Source organism: Equus caballus, chromosome 3, assembly GCF_041296265.1.
Source record: "Equus caballus isolate H_3958 breed thoroughbred chromosome 3, TB-T2T, whole genome shotgun sequence".
In the NCBI taxonomy this organism is placed as follows: domain Eukaryota; kingdom Metazoa; phylum Chordata; class Mammalia; order Perissodactyla; family Equidae; genus Equus; species Equus caballus.
In genome coordinates this window covers 73,119,206-73,141,410 of record NC_091686.1, presented here as the reverse complement: position 1 = coordinate 73,141,410, position 22,205 = coordinate 73,119,206, and the positions used below count along the sequence as shown (strand labels likewise).

Below are 22,205 nucleotides of genomic sequence, written 5' to 3'. Positions count from 1 at the left end.
TTAATTAAAATAATACATATAAGTATGTGTGGATGTATATAAATAATCTGTCTATCTAATACAGATAGGGTATACAGGTATAAACTCAAAGATCCACTCTTTTTTTTTCTTCTCCCCACAGCCCCCCACTACATAGTTGTATGTTCTAGTTGTGAGTGCCTCTGGTTGTGCTATGTGGGACACCGCCTCAGCATGGCCTGACGAGCAGTAACATGTCTGTGCCCAGGATCCAAACCAGCAAAATCCCAGGCCACCGAAGTGGAGTGCACGAACTTAACCACTTGGCCATGGGGCCGGCCCTGTAGATCAACTGTTTTCAAAATTAATTTGAGATTATTTAGGGAGATAGCAGTAGTAATCATTTTCCCTCTAAATAAAGTTTCTTACATACTGGCTTCATTATATAGAAAAACATTTGTTGTCATTTTACTTTTTTATGGATAAAGTCAAAGAGGTGACACTTTGGTTTCATTCTAGAGAAGATAAAAATAATGTTATTTACCATAGGGAGTACACAGATTGTGTGGCAACAAGGGTTGTGGCTGGCTTCGTTGGCCAGACTATGTTAACTCTTAGAACAACAGAGATGTAATAATTTATCATAAAAGAACCGTAGATTCTCACCTTGCAATGTAAACTTATACACACTTAAGAAATTTACAACGAAGGATGCATGTAAAACTGAGTACAAATACTTACAAAGGTTCATTTAAATCAAATTTTATTGGAGAGGGAGGCCTCTTCGGTGATTGCCAAAATAAACCTAACAAAAAATACAAATATTATTTTCAATGTAGGAAGCCAGTAATAAATTACATTAAACTTTCTTCTCAACACTTGGTTATACTTACTGCCATCTTTTAATTGTGTGTCCAGAGGGAAACAGTGAAGAAGCTGAAGAGCCTAAAGAAAAAATTAATTAAAAAATCACTACTTCATATTATCTGAAGTATAAAGAAAAGATTAAAATGCATAAAAAGAGACACAGTGAAGTCTCCCAGCTACTTTTGTACTCCATCTGTCCATTCTCCTGTTACTGCCCCCTATACCTCAAATAACTTGCATTATTATTATTACTTTTTTCTTCTTCTCTCCAAAGCCCCCTAGCACATAGGTATATATTCCAGTGGTAGATCCTTCCGGTTGTGCTATGTGGGATGCTGCCCCAGCATGGCTTGATGAGCGGTGCTAGGTTCACGCACAGAATCCCAACCGGTGAAACCCTGGGCAGCCAAGCAGAGCGTGTGAACTTAACCACTCAGCCACGGCGCCAGCCCCTGCACTGTTCTTCTTTATTGACACTGAGAGTTTGTTTTTTGGCATTGACAGCAAACACGAGTACAGATTATTTCATCCCTTTTTAAACAAATGGTGGCATATATTATAAATTATTCTGCTCCTTTCAAAGAGCTAATCCTTAAAAATGAAACTAGTAAAAATACATAGTACTTTATATTTTGAAATGATATGATGTTTGAGATTTGCTTCAAACCACCTTGGGGAGAGTATATTGGGTGGAGTTATAGAGGACAAGAAGATTATCTAGGAGTTGATTATTGTTAAACCAGAGAGACAGGTACACGAGGATTACATGGGAGTTCATTATACTATTTTATTTATATTTCTATGATTGAATTTTTCCATAATACAAAAAAGCTTTTTAAAAAAAGCCTACAGAAGATAAGGACTAAAGGGAATTCTTTAGATTTTGCAACAAGAGGTCATTGATAATCTTGGTAAGAAGAATTTGAATAGCAATGGGGAAAGAAGACATATTTACCAGAAGAGGAAGTGGCAGCAGTGAATACAGACCACTTGTCCAAGGGGCAGAGTCAAGAAGGAAGTGAAAACCAGGGATAAGTGCAATTAAAAGACTTTTTAAAAAAGATGAACTTACTTTATATTCCAATAGGTAAGAGCTTAAAGAGAGGGAGAGACTAAAGAGAGTCCAGGACACATTCTAGCAACTCTAAGTAACTGGAGGTAAGAATATTTAGTGAGCATTTATGGGCCAGGTTCTGTTCTAAATGCTTTACATGTGCTAACTTGCTTGACCCTCACCACAGCCCTATGAATTAGATGTCGATTTATTATCCCCATTTTACAAATGAGGAAATAGACACAAAGCGCAATTATCAGATATGGGTAGGGAAAGCAAAATTCCAACAAAATTTGTGACTGAGTATCTCTATCTTCTCAGTCTCTTGCTTTATTCTGAACAACAAATTTCTTCTAGACTATTGATGAAATGTATTCCTTATTCTCTAGATGGAACCCTATTTAAAAGCCAATTTTGCACACAGAAAGACAAGGATCAGTTAAATGCATAACTAACAACTCAATGGGTGGAGTGCAAATGTATACTTTAATCAGTAACATTCAAGGAGAAATCAGTTGTGCGCCCAGAACTTGTTCTCACCTATCTTACTGTTTACTTCTGAAAAGCTTCCCCAAAGATAAATATTTCACGTTAATGAAATTAACTTGGTAGTAATTAAATGAGCCAAGTCAGACTTTTTCTTAGTGTTTATAATGCATACTTACCTTATGGTTAAAATATTTTTCAAACTTCAATCTTGCTAATTCTATACACTGGGACCAATTTCTAGGTCTTCTGCTCAGTAACTTAATAACTTGAAAACAGCCTTCTAAACTGTGTCCAGTTTGTATCTTCTAGAATGAGAGAAAGAAACAAAACAAAATGAATACAATTCCAGCTAAACACACACACACAAACACACACACACACACACTCCCAGGAAGTATTAGCCAAAATATGAAGTGCCAGCTCATATGCCTTATGATCTCACTTTTTTCACCATGAAATTCTTGTCTCTGCCTTTCTCCTCTCCCTCTTTCTTTTCTTTCTTGGAAAGGGAACAGGAAAAGATAGCATGTGAAATTTTAACTCTAAAGTTTTTCATCTCGTAAGTTACCCTCATGTCTTGCTAGCTATTAAGTTATTAGTACTATATATGTACTTACTATAAGAAGTTCTATGAATAATACTTTGGACTAAAAAGTTGGCATTTTTAGCATAGGATTAAAGGAAAAGTAGGAAAACATCTGTGAAGTTGCCCTCATCATGAGAGTAATAAGTCTGAGAGATTACCATCCACTCATGAAATTTTCACTAGGACTCAAAGAATTTAACCAGCCATTTTATTATTTGTAGCTCTTCTATCAGGTTGAATCATATGAACTGCTGCTTTGTGGGTCAAACATGGTCAAATATTGGCAATTCCATACAGTTCAGCCAAAGTAAAAAAAATCATCTGCAACCTGCTAATTTCAAGATTCCTCATGCAGTTACTATGAACAATAGAAATGTTATAAACTTTAAGAAGGTAAAATAAACCGTTTGTAGGCAACTTGAAAATAAGATTACACTGACATAGTGTTAAGTTTGTATTAAAATGTATTGATTTGTACCTGTAAGACTTCTTCGGCAGATGGATAGGTTTGCCAAAATTTGTTAAACAATGAAGGCTTATGGGAAAAGGAACTTTCAAACTGTAAGGGAAAAGAGGAAAAAAAGTTACAAATAGAAGTCTATGTAAAAGTTGGAAATATCTTCTTTTCTACTTCAAAGAAAGGTCCCTTGAAAAAAGGTCTTTATTACCTTATCTCTTGCCCACTGTATAGTATGCTCGATAGCAGCTGGAAAGGATTTGAGAGTACAAAATGGTATTTCCTCTTCTGGGGGATCCCGCTAATTTATAAAATATGACAATAGATAGTTAAGAGAAGTAACCATGATTTTTTTACTGAATTTATTTGAATGTTTTAAGGCCATTAAAAAATAAAATTCATAAATAAAGTAAATCCAACATTTTTTTGTTTTCTGCAAGGAAGATTCGCTCTGAGCTAACATCTGTTGCCAATATGCCTCTTTTTTTGCTTGAGGAAGATTAGCCCTAAGCTAACATCTGTGGCAATCTTCCTCTATTTTGTATGTGAGTCACTGCCACAGCATGGCTTGATAAACGGTGTAGGTCTGTGCCTGGGATTCAAACCTGCGAACCTGGGCCACTGAAGCAGAGTGCACTGGACTTAAACCACTATGCCATGGGGCCAGCCCCAATCCAACACTTTTATATCTTCTTTCTCATAGGCAATAAGAGGAAAAGTTGATTCTTTTGACACTTAAGCTATTTGTTAATAGTAATTTAACAACAAACATGAATTCTGTTGTCACTTATCTGTGTACTCATTTGGTACCATGTAGAACTAGTAGCAGATCACCATATATAATTCATGTTTTTCCTCCAAGAATTAAAGTAATATTTAAAACTTTATAAAACTCCCTACTTTGTTCGACAAGTAATTCAAGAATCCCCAATATAGTGCTCAGATATCATGAGTTTCTCCATGGAGAAAACAATTTGGGAGCATGGTTATGTCCCCAGTGGTTTTTTTTGCAGAAAGTTTGTATTAAATAAATGGCAAATGCCTATGTTGTCTCATGTGAAAAAGTACCACTGAAGAAATCCATATTCTATTACAGGGTACCTTTTGCCTAGGTTTATTGGTTCACCCAATCTTTGCCTCTTTTCACTTAGAAATTTATATTTTAGTTTGTTGATCAATGAAATACTGTGAAATATTTTATAAGCCAAAGAGGGAAGCCACAAGAGTATTAAATTCTGTTTTATGAATATGAAGTCAGAAAACATAGAAGAAAGTTTGGGAAAGATGCAGAATGAGAGAATCAAGTTAACTTTTAGAATTTGACAACATTCTCTACTTTGAAAATCCTCCAATATGACACCCAGAATATCATGATTTTTCTCCATTACTTTCAAATTAAACTTAATTTTGTTTACCATAATGTTTTTAATATATAAATTTCTGATTTCTTGACAGTAAACAAGAGAATAGGTTTTAGAAAATTTTACTAAATCAAACATATCCATTAAAATAAAGGGATATTGGGGCTGGCCTGGTGGCGCAGTGGTTGGGTTGTGAGTTCCGCTTCGGTGGCTCAGGGTTCACCAGTTCAGATCTCGTGTGTGGACATGGCACTGCTTGGCATGCCATGCTGTGGTAGGCGTCCCACATATGAAGTAGAGGAGGATGGGCATGGATGTTAGCTCAGGACCAGTATTCCTCACCAAAAAGAGGAGGATTGGCAGCAGTTAGCTCAGGGCTAACCTTCCTCAAAAAAACCCCACAAAAAAACAAAAAAAACAGACAAAAAAAATAATAAAATAAAGGGAGATTTACACTTGTAAAATAATATTCTTTCAATTTTACAACTTGGGTTATCTTTTTTAACTTTCAAAGCCTACAATTAATTCCTGGGTCAGTGGTTCTCCCTTTGCAGTACTTCAAAATTACCTGTGGGGTTTTGTAAAAAAAGTTGTATCTATATCATTTATGCAAAATATATATACACATAGACAGACAGCTTTGTCCTTCCTATGGAGAAACTGATTCTTTAGTAAGATTTTGGGTGGGTCACTCGTTGAAAAGTTGTTAGAAAACTAATCAAGTAGCTCTGAGAAATAAACAGTAAACACACAAATGAGACTCCAGAAAGGCCACGAACAAAATTTTGTTTATGGTGGTAACACTGCTTTATAACATTATATAAATTCAAGTGTATGTTGTTATATTTCGATTTGTGTGTAGATTACATCACATTCACCACCCAAAGACTACTTAATCACCCCTTTTGCCCTCCTCCCTTCCCTCTTCCCCTCTGGTAACCACCAATCCAACTGCTGTCTCTATGTGATTGATTGTTCTCGTTTTTATCTTCTACTTATGAGTGAGATCATACGATATTTGACTTTCTCCCTCTGACTTATTTCGTTTAACATAATACCCTCAAGGGCCATCCATGTTGTCACAAATGGCAGGATGTCATCGCTTCTTAAAGCTAAGGAGTATTCCATTGTGTATATTTACCACATCTTCTTTGTCCATTCATCCCTTGGTGGGCACCTAGGTTGCTGCCAAGTCTCGGCTATTATGAATAATGCTGCAATGAACGTAGGGGTACACGTATCTTTACGCATTTGTGTTTTCACATTCTTTGGATAAATACCCATCAGTGGAATAGCTGGATCCTACGGTAGTTCCATTCTTAATTTTTTGAGCAATATTCATACTGTTTTCCTTAGTGACTGCACCAGTTCGCACTCCTACCAGCAGGGTATGAGAGTTCCCTTTTCTCCACATTCTCTCCAACACTTGTTTCCTGTCTTGTTAATTATAGCCACTCTGATGGGAGTGAGGTGATATCTCATTGTAGTTTTGATTTGCATTTCCCTGATAGTTAATGATGTTGAACATCCTTTCATATGCCTGTTGGCCATCTTTGGAGGAATGGCTGTTCAGATCTTTTGCCCATTTTTTAATTGGGTTGTTAGTTTTTTTGTTCTCAAAGACGTAAGAGTTCTTTACATATTTCGGATATTAACCCCTTATCAGATATATGGTTTGCAAATATCTTCTCCCAATTTTAGGTTGTCTTTTTGTTTTGTTGGTGGTCTCCTTTCCTGTGCAGAAGCTTTTTAGTTTGATGTAGTCCCATTTACTTTTTCTATTGTTTCCCTTGCCCGGTCAGAAAATATGCTGCTAAGACCGATGTCAAAGTGACTTCTGCCTATATTTTATTCTAGAAGTTTCATGGTTTCAGGTCTCACATTCAAGTCTTTAATCCATTTTGAGTTAATTTTTGTGTATGGTGTAAGATAATGGTCTACTTTCATTCTTTCGCATGTGGCTGTCCAGTTTTCCCAACACCATTTATTGAAGAGATTTTACTTTCTCCATTCTATGTTCTTGGCTCCCTTGTCAAAAATTAGCTGTCCACAGATGTGTGGGTTTATTTCTGAGCTCTCGATTCTGTTCCATTGATCTGTGTGTCTGTTTTTGTGCCAGTACCATTCTGTTTTAGTTATTATACTTTTGTAGTATATTTTGAAATCAGGGAGTATGATAACTTGAGCTTTATTCTTTTTTTCTCAGGATTCCTTTGAGTATTCAAGGTCTTTTGTTGTTCCACATAAATTTTAGGATTCTTTCTTCTGTTTCTGTGAAAAATGTTGTTGGAACTTTGACAGGGATTCCATTGAAATCTGTAGATTGCTTTAGAAAGTATGGACACTTTAACTATGTTAATTCTTCCAATTCAAGAGCATGGAGTAGCTTCCCATTTCTTTGTGTCTTCTTCAATTTCTTTCAACAATGTTTTATAGTTTTCAGTGTACAGATCTTTCACCTTTTGGTTAAGTTTATTCCTAGGCATTTTGTTCTTTTTATTACAACTGTGAATGGGATTGTATTTATAATTTCTCTTTCCACTATTTTGTTGTTAGTGTAGAGAAACACAACTGATTTTTGCATGTTGATTTTGCATCCTGCAACTTTACCATACTCACTTGTTATTTCCAAAAGTTTCATGGTGGATTCTTTAGGGTTTTCCATATATAAAATGATGTCATCTGCAAACAGTGAGTTTCACTTCTTCCTTTCCAATTTGGATCCCTTTTATTTCTTTTTCTTGCTTGATTGCTCCGGTAGGACTTCCAACACTCTGTTTTAGAGTGGCGAAAGTGGACATCTTTGTCTGGTTTCTGTTCTTAGAGGGACAGCTTTCAGTATTTCGCCATTGAGTACGATATTAGCCGTGGGTCTGTCATATAGGGCCTTTATTATGTTGAGATACTTTCCTTCTATACACATTTTATTCAGTTTTTCTCATAAAGGGATGTTGTATCTTGTCAAACACTTTCCCTGAATCTATTGAGATGATTATGTGATTTTTATTCTTCATTTTGTTAATGTGGTGTATCATGTTGATTGATTTGCAGATGCTGAACCAACCCTACATCACTAGAATAAATCCCACTTGATCTTGGTGTATGATCTTTTTAATGTATCATTGTATTCAATCTGCTAGTATTTTGTTGAGGATTTTTGCATCAATGTTCATCAGTGATACTGGCCTGTAATTTTCTTTTTTTGCATTGTCCTTGTCTGGTTTTGGTATCAGGATAATGTTGGCTTCAAAGTATGACTTAGGAAGCTTCCCCTCCTCTTCAATTTTTTGGAGGAGTTTGAGAAGGAGAGGTACTAAGTCTTCTTTGAATGTTTGGTAGAATTCACCAGGGAGGTCATCTGGTCCTAGACTCATTTTTTGGGAAGTTTTTGATCACTGTTTCGATCTCCTTACTGGTGACTGGTCTATTCAAATTCTCTATTTCTTCCTGATTCAGTTTCGGAAGCTCATATAATTCTAAGAATTTATCCATTTCTTCTAGATTATCCTATTTGTTGACATATAGCTTTTCGTAGTATTGTCTTACAATTTTTTGTATCTGAAGTGTCCATTGTAATTTGTCCTCTTTCATTTCTGATTTTATTTATTTGAGCCTTCTTTTTCCCTTGGTGAATCTAGCTAAAGGTCTGTCAATTTTACTTATCTTTTCAAAGAACCAGCTCCTGGTCTCGTTGATTTTTTTCTATTTTTTTTAGTCGCTATTTCATTTATTTCTGCTCTGATTTTTATTATTTCCTTCCTTTTACTGATTTTGGGCTTTGTTCTTCTTTTTTCAGTTCCTTTAGGAGCACTGTCAGATTTTTTATTTGAGATTTTTCTTGTTTGTTGAGGTAGGCCTGTATTACTATAAACTTCTCTCTTAGAACTGCTTTTGCTGTATACCATAAATTTTGGCATGTTGTATTTTCATTTGTCTCCAGGTATTTTTTGATTTCCCCAGTCACTGTTCAGTAGTATTTTGTTTAATCTCCATACATTTGTGACTTTTCTAATTTTCTTCCTGTCATTGATTTCTAGTTTCATACCTTCATGGTCAGAAAAGATGCTTGGTATTATTTAAATTTTCTTAAATTTATTGAGATTTGTTTTGTAGCCTAATAAGTGATCAATCCTGCAGAATGTTAAATGTGCACTTGAAAAGAATGTGTATTCTGTGGTTTTTGGATGGAATGTCTACTAAGTCCATTTGGTATAACGTGTTGTTTAAGGTCAATGTTTCCTTATTGATCTTCTATTTGGATGATCTATCCATTGGTGTAAGTGGAGTGTTAAAGTCCCCTACTATTATTGTGTTACTCTCTATTTCTCCTTTTATGTCTGTTAATAATTGCTTTACATATTCAGGTGCTCCTACGTTGGGTACATAAGAAACAAAATTTTGATGATTAAAAAAATAAGTTCAGCTATATTTTTAAAACCGTACATGCACATATGTATGGACATCATCAACAGATCAAAAACAGAAGGATTAGGGAAGCTGAATCAAATTTGTTGACTGATGAAGACAAACAATTGTGAGAAATAAAGAAGAGAGATATTTACTTCAAAAAATTGGTTCACTTACATGACTATTATAGGATTCAGTCAAATGAGGTACAATAACTTCAGTGTGTCCCTTAGTGCCCATTGTTCCAGAATCTAACAGGGGCCGTAGATTTGCTAAGCAACGGCTATTTGAAAAGATAACAGGTAAGAAAAACATAAAAGTGAGCAATAACAACGTAAGCATACGACATCCTCCCACCTTCTATTAATTTCACACACGGATCACTCCTTGAATGTAATATTTTAGGAAAGAGACACATTACCACTAACTGACTGATTCCTCATTTCTGTTCCCTATCCCCCCAAAATTTTATTGCTCAACCTAATGTTTGTGTCCACCTTCTACTACTAGTACCAAATTTTGACTTCAACTTGTTTTCCGCTAGGTTAACTCTTAACTGTGTCACCCTTTCTTCTCTTGCTTTCTATTTCTTCTTTGGTTATTTTCTGACTATAAGTTCTATCCCACTGTATCTTCTTAATGTTATCTTTATCCCCCAAGATATATCCTTCTTCCTCAATTTACAACTCTTGTACTTTCTACATGTGTTAATTTCTTAAAGTGTTTTTTATCACCTTCTGCCAAAGATTACAAACTTTTCACTACACTCTTAACTGGTAAATTTCCCTCTGTTAATATGCTCTAGCAGTCTAACATTAAAGAATCATATAAAGATGTAGGAAAGATTATGTAAGGTATACACATTATAGTCATTCATTCATCTACTTATTTAACAAGTATTTACTGAATGACATCATGTGTTGGGCACTGAGGATACAGTGATGGGAAAAATAAATGGTCCCTATATAAATGATTTAGTGAGGAAATAAACATCAAATAAATATGTAGATCAATAAAAATAAGCGCTATGAAGGAAAAAGTATAGAGCGCTATGAAAGATTACCATAAAAGATTCTAATTCACAATTTGGGGGTTAAAGACAGTCTGTTTGAAAATACACATTTAGGCTGAAACTAAAAGCATGAGGAAAAAAATTAAAATAGGTGAGAGTAAGTAGGCAGATTTGGGGCCAAAAGTTTTTAAACAAGATAAACATAATTTCCTGAAGCTGAAGGAGAGTACGTGCAAGTCCCTGAGGTAAAAAAATGCTGGATGCCCTATAAGGACTGAACGAAGGAGTAAATGTAGCTGGAAGAAAGGAAGCCAGAGAGGAATAGGTAAATTCTAATCTGGAGTGGTGGACATGAGGCAAATACTCTATGCAAAACATTTAGGCTATGTTAAAGATTTGGAATTTTATTATGGGGTATAATGAAAATCATTAAAGGGTTTGGGTTTGAGAAGTACTACAATAGGAACATAAAGAATAGTCAGAAAATTTGATAACTTTTCAACAGGTTTGAGATAAGTGAAAACAAGACATTTCTTCATGAACCTGAAATTTAAGAACATACCTGTCAACATATCTCCTGGCTTCCACATTATCTAATGCTGTAATAATGATATCTTGTCTAGTATAGAACTCATCACTGTAAATAGCCTCAGTGGCTGGACATACTTTGTTCAAGTGTGCATCTATTTTTAATTGAGGATTTATTTTCAGGGTTGCATCAGCAGCAGTATAGCTTTTAGGTTTCTAAACAAATAACAAATAAAAGAGAAGAAATAAGCGTTAAAGATAGGCTGTGATTGAACTTACACATTCTTATCCTCTGTAATGTATGTATGAGGTGAGAACAATGAGACTAATTTTCATTTTTAGTTTGTGGAAATTATATTCATTGTAGTCACATTACATTTAGTAATGCATATTAGTCTGAATAATTTATACATTATCAGTAAAACAGCCTCTATTTTATAGATAAGTGCTTTAAAGCTCTTAAAATATTAGTTCAAAGTCCAATTAAAAGTACATTTTTGGTGGCCAGCCTCGTGGCCAAGTGGTTAAGTTCACGTGCTCCACTTTGGCGGCCCACGGTTTCGCTGGTTCGGATCCTGGGCACGGACATGGCATTGCTCGTCAGGCCATGATGAAGCAGCATCCCACATGCCACAACTAGAAGGACCCACAACTAAAATATACAACTATATACTGGGGGGATTTGGGGAGAAAAAAAGCAGAAAAAAAAAATAAAATAAAAAATAAAAGTACATCTTTTTGCTAGAAATGAGGGTTGAAATGTATAAGCGCCTACAAAAAAAAGAGAACACATTCAGTGAAAATATTGGAAATCCAAACTCCGCAGAAAATGAGTTCTCACAGGTATGAGAATCTAACAATTTGGTACCAAAATCTTTTAAAAAATATTACGATTACTGGATGAGAATATTTAAAAAATTATTATATATGTTTCAGCTTTATAAAAAAGGGTACCCTAAATATAATGCATTCTTTCTTTCCTTAAAGATTTAATGATCATTATTAAGCCATTAGTGTTATCAAAGTGCATTTGGGAATACTGGTTCTGACACTAAATATCTATAGGCAAATTCTGTTTGAATTCAAGCATCTAGTTTTTCTGTCTCTTCTCAAATTGTTAGGCTGACATTTTTACTTCTCACTGTTGTTAGCGTACATACAAAGCAGAAACTTTATTAGAACTTAATAAAATAAGAATTAACAGGCCTTAATAGTTATTCTATAAATAAAATGCACAAAGTTAAGTGAATGAATTTTGTGACACATATTTTAATTCATGAGAGACCCTGTTACTTAGTTCTTTATACTGGATAGGTCAGGCAATTAGGTTACCTATGCCACCTAATCTAGTTACTTTTCTCTTCATGACATTCTTAAGCTTAGTTTATTTAGATTATCAATGAGTTGTTGAAAAACAAAGTGAAAAAACACTTCTGAAGTAAAAGCAATTTTGTTTGACTAACTAAATTGCTTCTTTTCCTAACAAATATCTTGATCTCCATAAAAAAGATTGAAACAAGCACTGTTTTACAGTAAAAAGGAATGTTAAATAGTCAAAAAAGATCAAAGAGCATAAAATTCTAAGTGCCAAATGTTACCCGTTTTGTACTAAAGGCCAAAAAACCCCCAAAAAGTGCCAAATTTGTGATCTATTAAAATTTCAAATTTGGAAACCTGTTTCTATGTCTATCCTTAGTTTCTAAAATTAAATATGCAGACACATTTTGGTGATTACAAAATGAAAAAATACTGACCATAATTCACAACTCAGATTTTAATATGCAAAATCAATGCAAATACCAATTTTTACATTAAAAAATAATTTATATTTTTCCCTATTTTCATTCCCATTCTTTAATAATTGAGAGATTCTAATAAAATAAAGACCATAGTATGCTTGTTTAAGCACCATTTTCTATTTATAAAAAAGAAAACTCTCTTTTTTGTATAACACAATAGATGATTTAAATTTGAAACAGAATAGCAACATACCTGTATGTGATGAGGACGAAATAAGAACTGTCTATTCAAGTTGGACTTTTCTATCAAGTCAGGATCTGTAACTGTAATCTAATATCAAGAAAAGAAAATGGCTGAAATTGCATAACGTGTAAGTTTAAATCTATTTTGCTTTTCTCAAAATGACTAAACTCCCACAAGTTATTCTACATTATTTTGGCTGGTAAAGGTTGTAAGAATATAAATATTCCAAAATGGTTACCAATACTGCTCTTTTTATACTTATACTTAATTATAATGTTTAGCGTAAGAACATGAAACCAATTGCAATTCCTGTTCGAAACTTTTTCTAATTCTAACAAAACAGAGGCTAAAATGTCACTATCACATTTCATAAACATGTAATGAGGTACACATAGATGGGCTAGCTCTTCTTTTTTAAATCTATATTTATTCCCATTCTCAACTAATTTGGAAAAAAGGCTTGCATGTTTCAATTTGAAAGGAACTTTTGCTAAGGCAGAAGCCTAGAACTATAGTGCAGGCAGGCTGCCTGTTTTTGTAAATAAGGTTTTATTGGAACATTGTCACGCTGTTTAAGTATTGTCTATGGCTGTTTTCATGCTAAAATGGCAGAGCTGAGTAGTTGTGACAAGAGAATTATGGTCTGTAAGCCTAAAATAGCTGCAACCTGGTCCTTTGAGGAAAAGTTTACAGATCCTCATTTTCAAGGATGCAAGATGAAAAGAAACAGATCCAAGATAATATGAAAAGTATTCATAATGCATTTGTCACTTAAGCTAGTATTTACAAACAAGATCTGACTAAGAGTAGTACTTCCCAGTGTGCTCCAGTTGTTAGATTTTGATTGGTGGTCAAAGACACATTCACCTTCTTTTAGCTGGTATTTCCCTGATTTATTTTGTTTTCAACATTTCTACGTAATTATGTGTTAGAGGGTGTCTCTTTTAAATCGAAAAAAAAAAAAAAAAGCCAAACAGAAAATGTCTTTTAACAAAAAGCTTAATCAATATATAATCACTGTGATTACTAATATAAGACTTTTTTTCCATACCTCCCAAACCAACGTTTCATCATCTCCTTTTTTTTGGTCTTCTACTGGATTGATCAAGTTTTCTTGATTCCAATCCCCTCTCCTCTCCAAAAGTGAACTAGTTTGGAAGTTAGACATCTATTTTTATGTGGTTATATTCAAAACTTTAACATGTAAATGTGACCTAAGATCTAAAATTAATTTAAATCTCTATCTTCCTCCTCAACAATTAGAGGATATTTGAATCTCCCTTCTACTTTCCATGATATCAGTGAACATTTTACTTATTTTTAACCATCACACTCCCCAGACAATATTTTAATTAAAGGTATCAAAAGTCAATGCTTATTTAAATGTTGAAAAAATCCTCCACTTAGACTCTTTCTCGTATTGCACACATTATCTAATAGTTCTTTCAGTTAGAATCAAGAAGTGGGTAATCTTTCATCATTTTACTTGTAAGACATCTTTACTTCTCTTTAAAGATAATTTAAATGAGTACAGAAATCTAGGTTGACAGTAACTTGCTTTTGCACTATGAAGTTATGCTTCCCTATCTTCAGGTGTGCATTTCTTGCTGATGAGAAGTCTACTAAGTAATCTCTCTTTTTATCTTTGCCTTTGATTTACTTGGGACTAGTTTACCTTTTCAATCTGAACACATTTATCCCTTCAACTCTGGAAACTTTTGTCATTATCCTTGGAGTGTATTGCTGCTTCTTATCTTTATTCTCTTTAGAAATTCTATTACACTTACGTCGAACCATGCAAATGCATCCTTTCATTAAAAAAAGATATTTTTCCACACAACATTCTAGGTAGCTATATTTATCTTCTTTTCACCAATTCTCACATTAGCTATATCTGAATTTTAAGTTTACTGACTATACAGAAATCCTTACTTCACTTTTTGTAAAAATTTCAGTGCCTTTTCCACTTCATATTTCTACTCCTCTTTCTATACCTTTGGTCATTTTTTTTTTTTTTTGAGGAAGAGTGGCCTTGAGCTAACTGCTGCCAATCCTCCTCTTTTTGCTGAGGAAGACCAGCCCTGAGCTAACATCCATGCCCATCTTCCTCTACTTTTTTTTTTATATATATGGGATGCCTACCTCAGCATGGCTTTTGCCAAGCAGTGCCATGTCCACAGCTGTGATCCAAATTGGCGAACCCTGGGCCACTGAGAAGCAGAACATGCGAACTTAACCGCTGCACCACCAGGTTGGCCCCCCTTTGCTCATTTTTAACATTATTTTAAAGCTTGTTTGCTCTGTTATCTGTAGTACTCCTATTATTTATAGTTTTCAGTGGGCTAATTATTCTATTGTTATTCTATTGGCTGATTCTTCTTCCAGGTGGTACTTTTTTCTAGTGGACTGTCATTTTTAATTGTGAATTGTCTTGAATGGATGTTGATTTTTCTGCACAGTCCTGCATACTCTGGGGATGTAAGTATCAGCGATGAGGCAGTTTTGCATTTGTTTTAGTTAGAGCTCTGGAGGTTTCAATTATCCTAAATCTGTTATATTCATTTCTCTGTGTGAATTCTTTGTATGATGTAATTTAGGACCCCATACATCAGTGTGGTACATGCTCTGAGTTTCAATTTCTCATGAGTGACTTCCCTTCTATTTAAATTTTTGGACATATATTCAAGATAGAAACACTTGTGATTCACCACAGCTTTTAGCTCAGGAATTAATTTCTCTCTCGGTTCCCAGAACCTGGGGATTTCTCTTTCATTCTTTCCAGTTCGTTTGGCTACATATGTAAAAACTTAAGAAAACAACGTATACAGAATATCTATGTCTTTGTATTAGCAGAGATATCTGTTTACCTTTTCTTACCTTGTTTTGTTACCTGAAGTCAGTAGGTTTGTTCACTATAGTTCTATTCCTGACCTTTATATGTTGATATCTACCATGAATTTCTAAGGAGTTAAAGTACAGTCATGTGCTTCATGACGTCTCGGTCAACAACAGACTGCATCTATGATGGTGGTGCCATAAGATTAGTACCATATAGCCTAGGTTGTAGTAGGCTATATCATTCAGGTCTGTGTAAGGCACACACTACGATGTTCACACAACAACAAAATCTCCTAACGATGCATTTCTTAGAACGTGTCCCCATTGTTAAGTAAGGCATGACTGTATTCAGGTGATTCTCAAACTTAGGTTACCAAGGATTTTTTTTCAGAACTATATTTTAAAAACCAACATAACAGTGCTTTGTGGAACACAATTCAGGAAATGCCGATCAGGAATAATATAAATGTAGAGCATCTGCCTGTAACTGATAGTAACGAATACCCTTTTTAAATGGAATAATAAGCCAAGTTTAATAAACTATAAAATGTGAACTGTTGCATAAACTTTAGTCATTTAATTACTCACTGTTAGTTACCATGATAAATCACTACTCTGGGAAGCTTGTTTATATCTCAAAGGCAAAACAGCACCAGTGAAATATATTTTTATTTAAACACATGACATGGCTTCCCAATTAACTCACATTTATAGTCTAAAGAACATGAACTGTATATCAAAGTTTATAGTATTCCCACTTCTTTTGATAATCACCAGTTGTAACTATATAGCACTCTGCAACTTTTTAATGTTAGCTTCTCCCATCTTTAAGATTTATTTAAATAATTAGTATTATCTAATTGAATTAATAACAACATTAACATGGTTTATAGTTTACAAAGCCCTTTCATGTTTGATCTGCAAAATTACGTTATGAGACAGCTAGTAGAGATACCAGTCTCACAGTGTTAGAGAAGAAAATGGGGAGCACAGAATTAAAGTAAGTTGTCACAAGATCACATAACTTGAAAAGTGGTCAGAGTAGAATCAGAGTTTTCCAATTTTTAGCTTAATATTCTATTCTCAAAAATCTGTGTTTCAGAACTACGCAGGTAAATACAGTTAAAAAATGGGCAGCAACAGAAATATAAACTTTTAACTCTCAATGATTTATATCTTACCATTCCCTTCTCTTTGCTTGTGCCAACACCAAGTAAAGCAAAATTTTTTAACATTTCACAGCCTATGGCTCCACATCCTACCTATGAAGGAGAAAAATGATATATCAGATGAAATAAAATTAGAACTTCTACTAAAGAGCAATTTTATCTTAACTCTCTTCAAATGCTGTTATAATAAATACATTTTAAAATAATTTGAACACTGTAACTCATTTTACTTTAAAACGTTTAACTGATTTATGATGCCATTATAAGTGTCTTAGTTAAAGAAAAAAAAATGTATAAACCAAATAAGGAAAAGCATAATATTGACAATTCCTTTAAACAGAACACATTTTTTGTGTGTGTGTGAGGAAGATTGGCCCTGAGCTAACATCTGTTGCCAGTCTTCCTCTCTTTTGTATGTGGCTTGCTGCCACAGCATGGTTTGACGAGCGGTGTGTAGGTCTGCACCTGGGATCTGAACCCGGGCAGCCAAAGCGGAGCATGGAAACTTAACCACTATGCCACTGGGCCAGCCCCTAAACAGAAGACATTTTAAAATTCCAAACAAAAGCCAAACATTGAGCTCATTTTTTATATAAGATAGAAACAAACTGCACAAAACATCAGTGTAACATTTTAATGAAAAAGATTCCTTGTTTATCGACAATTTGCAAAACTCATTTGATGGATATAGCTATTCTAAGACTTTCCTATTATCAGTTTTAAGTATCAATTTAAGTAAAAACTGATAACAGGTTTCCCATGCACATAAAAGGTTAGCAATTGCTGATGATTTTCAAAACATTATTTTAAAAATGATTACTAAAAATCAGCAGTATTTTCATGACTGATTACAACAATGAAAAAGAAATAAACGGCAGGAACATAAGGAGTCTTATGTTATTGGGAAGAGCTTCCCTACCAATGCACTAAGATATTTAAGAAAGCCAAATCCACCTACATATTTCTTCATTTGGTAAGAAAAAAATAGCAAATTTTTAGTATATTTCTAGAAAATCATTTAATGTTCTCAAAACTATTCCACTCATATTTTAATTTTAAATGTATTACTTCTTCAGACTAGGGGTTGGCAAATTTTTTCTGTAAAAGGCTAGACAGTAAATATTTTCAGTTTTGTGGGCCATACAGTCTCTGTCACAACTAATCGACACCACTATTACAGCATGAAAGAAGCCACAGAGAATACATAAATAAATGGGCTTGGCAGTGTTTCAATGAAACTTTATTTACAAAAACAGGCAACAGGATGGATCTAGCCTGCAGGCCATAGTTTACAAACTCCTGTTTTAAACATTTACTGAATGTCTACTAGGTTAGGAACTGTACTTATTTAGACTTAAGTTTGTTTTAATAAATTGACTTGATGACAGATAACAGCAGGTTGAATGCAGTATTTATTCTCATCATTATTCATACTTACTAAAAAGATATTCAGATTTTGTAGCTTCTGACACAAAGTGTCTCCAATGCAGGCTCTTAAGGCATCATATCTATCTCCTCTGAAGAAAATAACACACACCAAGACAACAGAAAGGCATAAAAAATGTTATTAAGATTAGATTCAGTATTGTTAATACCAATCTAATGTTGTACTTAAATAGAATACTCTTTAAGTGTTTCCCCCAACCTAACAGATAAACTATCTTGTTTGATTTTTGTTTTTTTTGAGGAACATTAGCCCTGAGCTAACATGCTGCCAATCCTCCTCTTTTTGCTGAGGAAGACCGGCCCTGAGCTAACATCTGTGCCCATCTTCCTCTACCTTATATGTGGGATGCCTACCACAGCATCGCGTGCCAAGTGGTGTCATGTCTGCACCTGGGATCTGAACCTCGAACCCCTGGGCCACTGAATCGGAACATGTGAACTTAACCGCTGTGCCACAGGCTGGTCTCTAAACTATCTTATTTGAAAGAGAAGAGACTCCATAAAGAAATCAGTTTTTCCTTTTTCCATTTGACTTATTATCCTAAGTCCAAATGACTTAAGTAAAGGTGACTTCAGTTTATCTAGAAAAAACAATTTTCTAAGGCAGGGATTTTCAATAAAGGTTCTTAGAGAAGTCTACGGATGGGCTTTGGAGCTGTTAACTCACTTAAATTGAAGGCAGAACTTTGGCTTATGTGTATTTTGGGAAGAATGAACGCATAAGCTTTTATCAGATTCTCAAAGAGATTTGTGACCCAAAAAGGTGAAGAATGACTCATATATTTTATAGCAATTGTTTTCATCTAACATCAGAATGATATTTTGAATGCTAACCATCCTCATGATACACATTTAAAATTTTACATTTGTTATTTGTAAAATGGTAGAGAGATGGCATTATTAAGATAACCTCTAAGTAGAGAAGAAATGATTCTAGAAGTAAATGAGTTAGAAAAGATTATCTAAAACAAATGCATGTTTAGACAAAAACTCTTTTAATCTAGTTGTGTCTTATAAACATACAACAAAGAAAAAAGCAACAGAAATTTCAGTATTACCGTGGGAGAAACTCTTTTCGTTCAGGTTTGTCTAGGGGTTCAACAATATCTTCTGCTTCAATGTATAACTTAAAAATAGAAGGTAAAAATACAACTTAGTATGTATAAAATTTAAATTGCTAGAAAAAGTAGTTCATCTGTAGTTATTTAATAATCATTAAGGAAAAGCAATGATAAGAATGTCAATTCAGAGTAAAATCATAGATTAAAAAATATAACTTTTTAATACAATATATACTATATTCTTTCATTAAAAAATGTTTAAAACCAAAGGAATTGTTAAGAGAGACAATTTGAGTTATGTCACTTAGCCATCTTAAAGATGATATATTCTAATTTTAATAATCAAAAGGAAATTCCACCTCCAAATATATTTTTTATAACTATGTTAAAAACTCTGGAGGCTCTATTCAATTTCAGCTACGTGTGAATAAGTAATTTGATTACTTATTGATAAGGAAGTACCTAGTCTGTATTTATTTTCCTGCTTGCATGTATACTATGTCATTTACAATTACACATACTGCCAAGGAGATGATCTAGGAAGCCACAACTTTAGCATTTTGAAAAATACCAAACAGAATTAGTTTAAAGTTAATGAAAAAAAGAACTGAGTCTCACTCTCATTTTCATTTAAGTAACTTAGGTGGCTAAACTTCAACATGTCCAAATGGTTATTTATTAATTATAACAACATAGACTCTACATTAATAACATAATTAATTTATATTTCCCATGTTATTAAGTTGTATCTAAGCCAGACACTTACAACTGAACTTGTACTCTGTGTTAAAATAAACTAAATAATTCAGCAGCAAAACAGCATTATGTGGGTACTTTTTAAAATGTAAAAAAAAAACGTTATTTTAAAATGTTTAAAGTGTTTCAAAAGAGAAAGAACCTGAAGAGTGTCCTTTGATACCCTCTGCCAATTATTCCTTCTGGTAACAGAAATGAAAGTTTTTATTCTATCTTGCGATGTTTATAGAGTTCTCAAACATACACCATCTCTATGCTTTTTACCTTTAGAATTTCATATCTAGGAAGGGAATCTGAAGATTCATGATGACAAATGATTTTATGGAGCAGTTCAAGAGTCCTGAGAGCCCATGAATGTTAAGCTAATAGACTCAGAAACTAAGTATGAAGATAGAAAATTAATTCCCTCACTTTCACAAATGAAAAAAAAACTACATCCTAGAATGAAACTCTGGGTTATATCTGAATAGCCTCAACAAGTGATCTTGTTTCAGTTGCAATTACAGAAGTAAGTTTTGGTGGCATATTGCATCTCTCTCAGGCATCAAAAAATATTTTAAGGTTGCTTTTATGAAATATTAATCATATATTATGATTCATAACAGACATTCATTGTATGGATGGATAATTCAAACTCAAACATAAAAAATTATTAAAATACAGAACTAACCCACTGGCACAAAGGAGAAAACTTTCCTGTCACAGCTTTCAATACTTCCTGGCTGGCAATACCTCCCACTACTGCAGCAAGTGGCGCTAAAAAGCCTTGAGCAGTCCAAGAAAGCCAACGCACAACGTCAACGTTTACTTCAGGCTGAAACACAAGCCATGAAAGACAGTAATGTTAACAATATTCACACAGGACACACAAAATTTCAATGATGTAATGTGAGAATTATTACAGCTTAACTTGTAAAAAAAGCTACTCAATTTCCCTACTAAGTAGTTTCTAAGTCGTAAAAAAGTCCCCATCTCATAATAAAAGACTCAATTGCATGATAGTTACTTCAAGCAGTATTTCTCTTTACCAGTACTTGCCCATTTCTGCTTTTTGACTCTGTATGTTACACTAGGGCACCATTTAGAATTAACTGGACTATCTACCATTTACAGTTTTTGTTAAAGAACAGTTCTGTGATGTCAGCCAATATTTATAAAAAACTAGGATTAAAAAAATTGTTTTAATGAAAACTATGGAAAAATCTTGAACCCAGGTAAATGAAAATAAAAATAAAACGATCCATAAAAAATGATCTACTAATCTAAGACCCAATCATCATAAAGCTCTCATTGTTATACTTAAAAACTGAAATGATGTTTCTCAAAATAAGATTTATTAGTATTTTTAAGGAAATTTTGGAGAATTGGATTTTGGTGCTATTGTTTTAGCGCAATTTCTTATTTGTAACAAAGACCTCTTCACGAGCTCTAGCTTCTCTTTCTCTTCTTATTCTTTCAACATCAGTAGCCTTAATCTTACACTTAAGATTCAAGTAGGGCTCAATTAATCTCCTGAAATGCTATGTAAAATAACAGCAGTTGTGCATTTAGGGTGAAAAAGGGAAAGATTTTACTACATTTTCAAAGATATCCATAATATAAAAAGAGGTTACTCTCTATTTACTGTTCTACTTACTCCATTTCAATTTTCTGTATCTCATTATTTTTCAACTATTTAGCACTAACCTCAACTCAGATAGATTATGATTTTAGGCTCTGCCTTTTTTTTTTGGTGAGGAGGAAGATTGTCCCTGAGCTAACATCCATGCCACTCTTCCTCTGCTTTGTATGTGGGATGCTGCCACAGCATGGCTTGAACCAGCAAACTCTGGGCTGCTGAAGTAGAGTGCGCAAACTTAACTACTACACCAGTGGCCTGGCCCCTAAACTGTGCCATTTTTGAATGCAGAGATATTGGTGGTAGTGATAACATTAAAAACAATGACTAGATGCTAACAGAAGCAGGTAATGCGATGGAGCACCTAGGTGAATTGTGTATCAAGTCCTCATGTAATATAACTCCTATCATGTAAATTAGAAAACGAAACTTTGAAAGATTAAGTAACTTAATCAAGGTTTTATAGCTAGTAAGTGTTGAGGCCAGGATCTGATGGTGAAAAGTCCAACTCCACAGCTCTGTTCTTACCATTAGGTTACACTATCTCCTAAGATTCTATTTTTTTTTAATAAACAAACAAAAATACAAATCTAGGGTATTTTTGGTTGACCTAGG

At 33.9% G+C, this 22,205-nt stretch overlaps 1 protein-coding gene across 1 annotated transcript in view; it reads right to left on the bottom strand.

Annotated features, from left to right (window-relative positions):
* Positions 1-22,205, bottom strand: part of UBA6 (ubiquitin like modifier activating enzyme 6) — an 81,938-nt gene that overhangs the window by 20,153 nt on the left and 39,580 nt on the right. Inside the window, exons 14-25 of the mRNA XM_023638029.2 lie at positions 20,643-20,786; positions 19,214-19,281; positions 18,148-18,226; positions 16,722-16,802; positions 12,712-12,789; positions 10,754-10,935; positions 9,357-9,462; positions 3,623-3,712; positions 3,433-3,513; positions 2,545-2,673; positions 852-903; positions 700-763 (exon numbers count right to left, since the gene is read on the bottom strand). Of these exons, the coding sequence (XP_023493797.1) occupies positions 700-763; positions 852-903; positions 2,545-2,673; positions 3,433-3,513; positions 3,623-3,712; positions 9,357-9,462; positions 10,754-10,935; positions 12,712-12,789; positions 16,722-16,802; positions 18,148-18,226; positions 19,214-19,281; positions 20,643-20,786 (1,154 nt within the window). The remainder of the gene's footprint in view (positions 1-699; positions 764-851; positions 904-2,544; positions 2,674-3,432; positions 3,514-3,622; positions 3,713-9,356; positions 9,463-10,753; positions 10,936-12,711; positions 12,790-16,721; positions 16,803-18,147; positions 18,227-19,213; positions 19,282-20,642; positions 20,787-22,205) is intronic.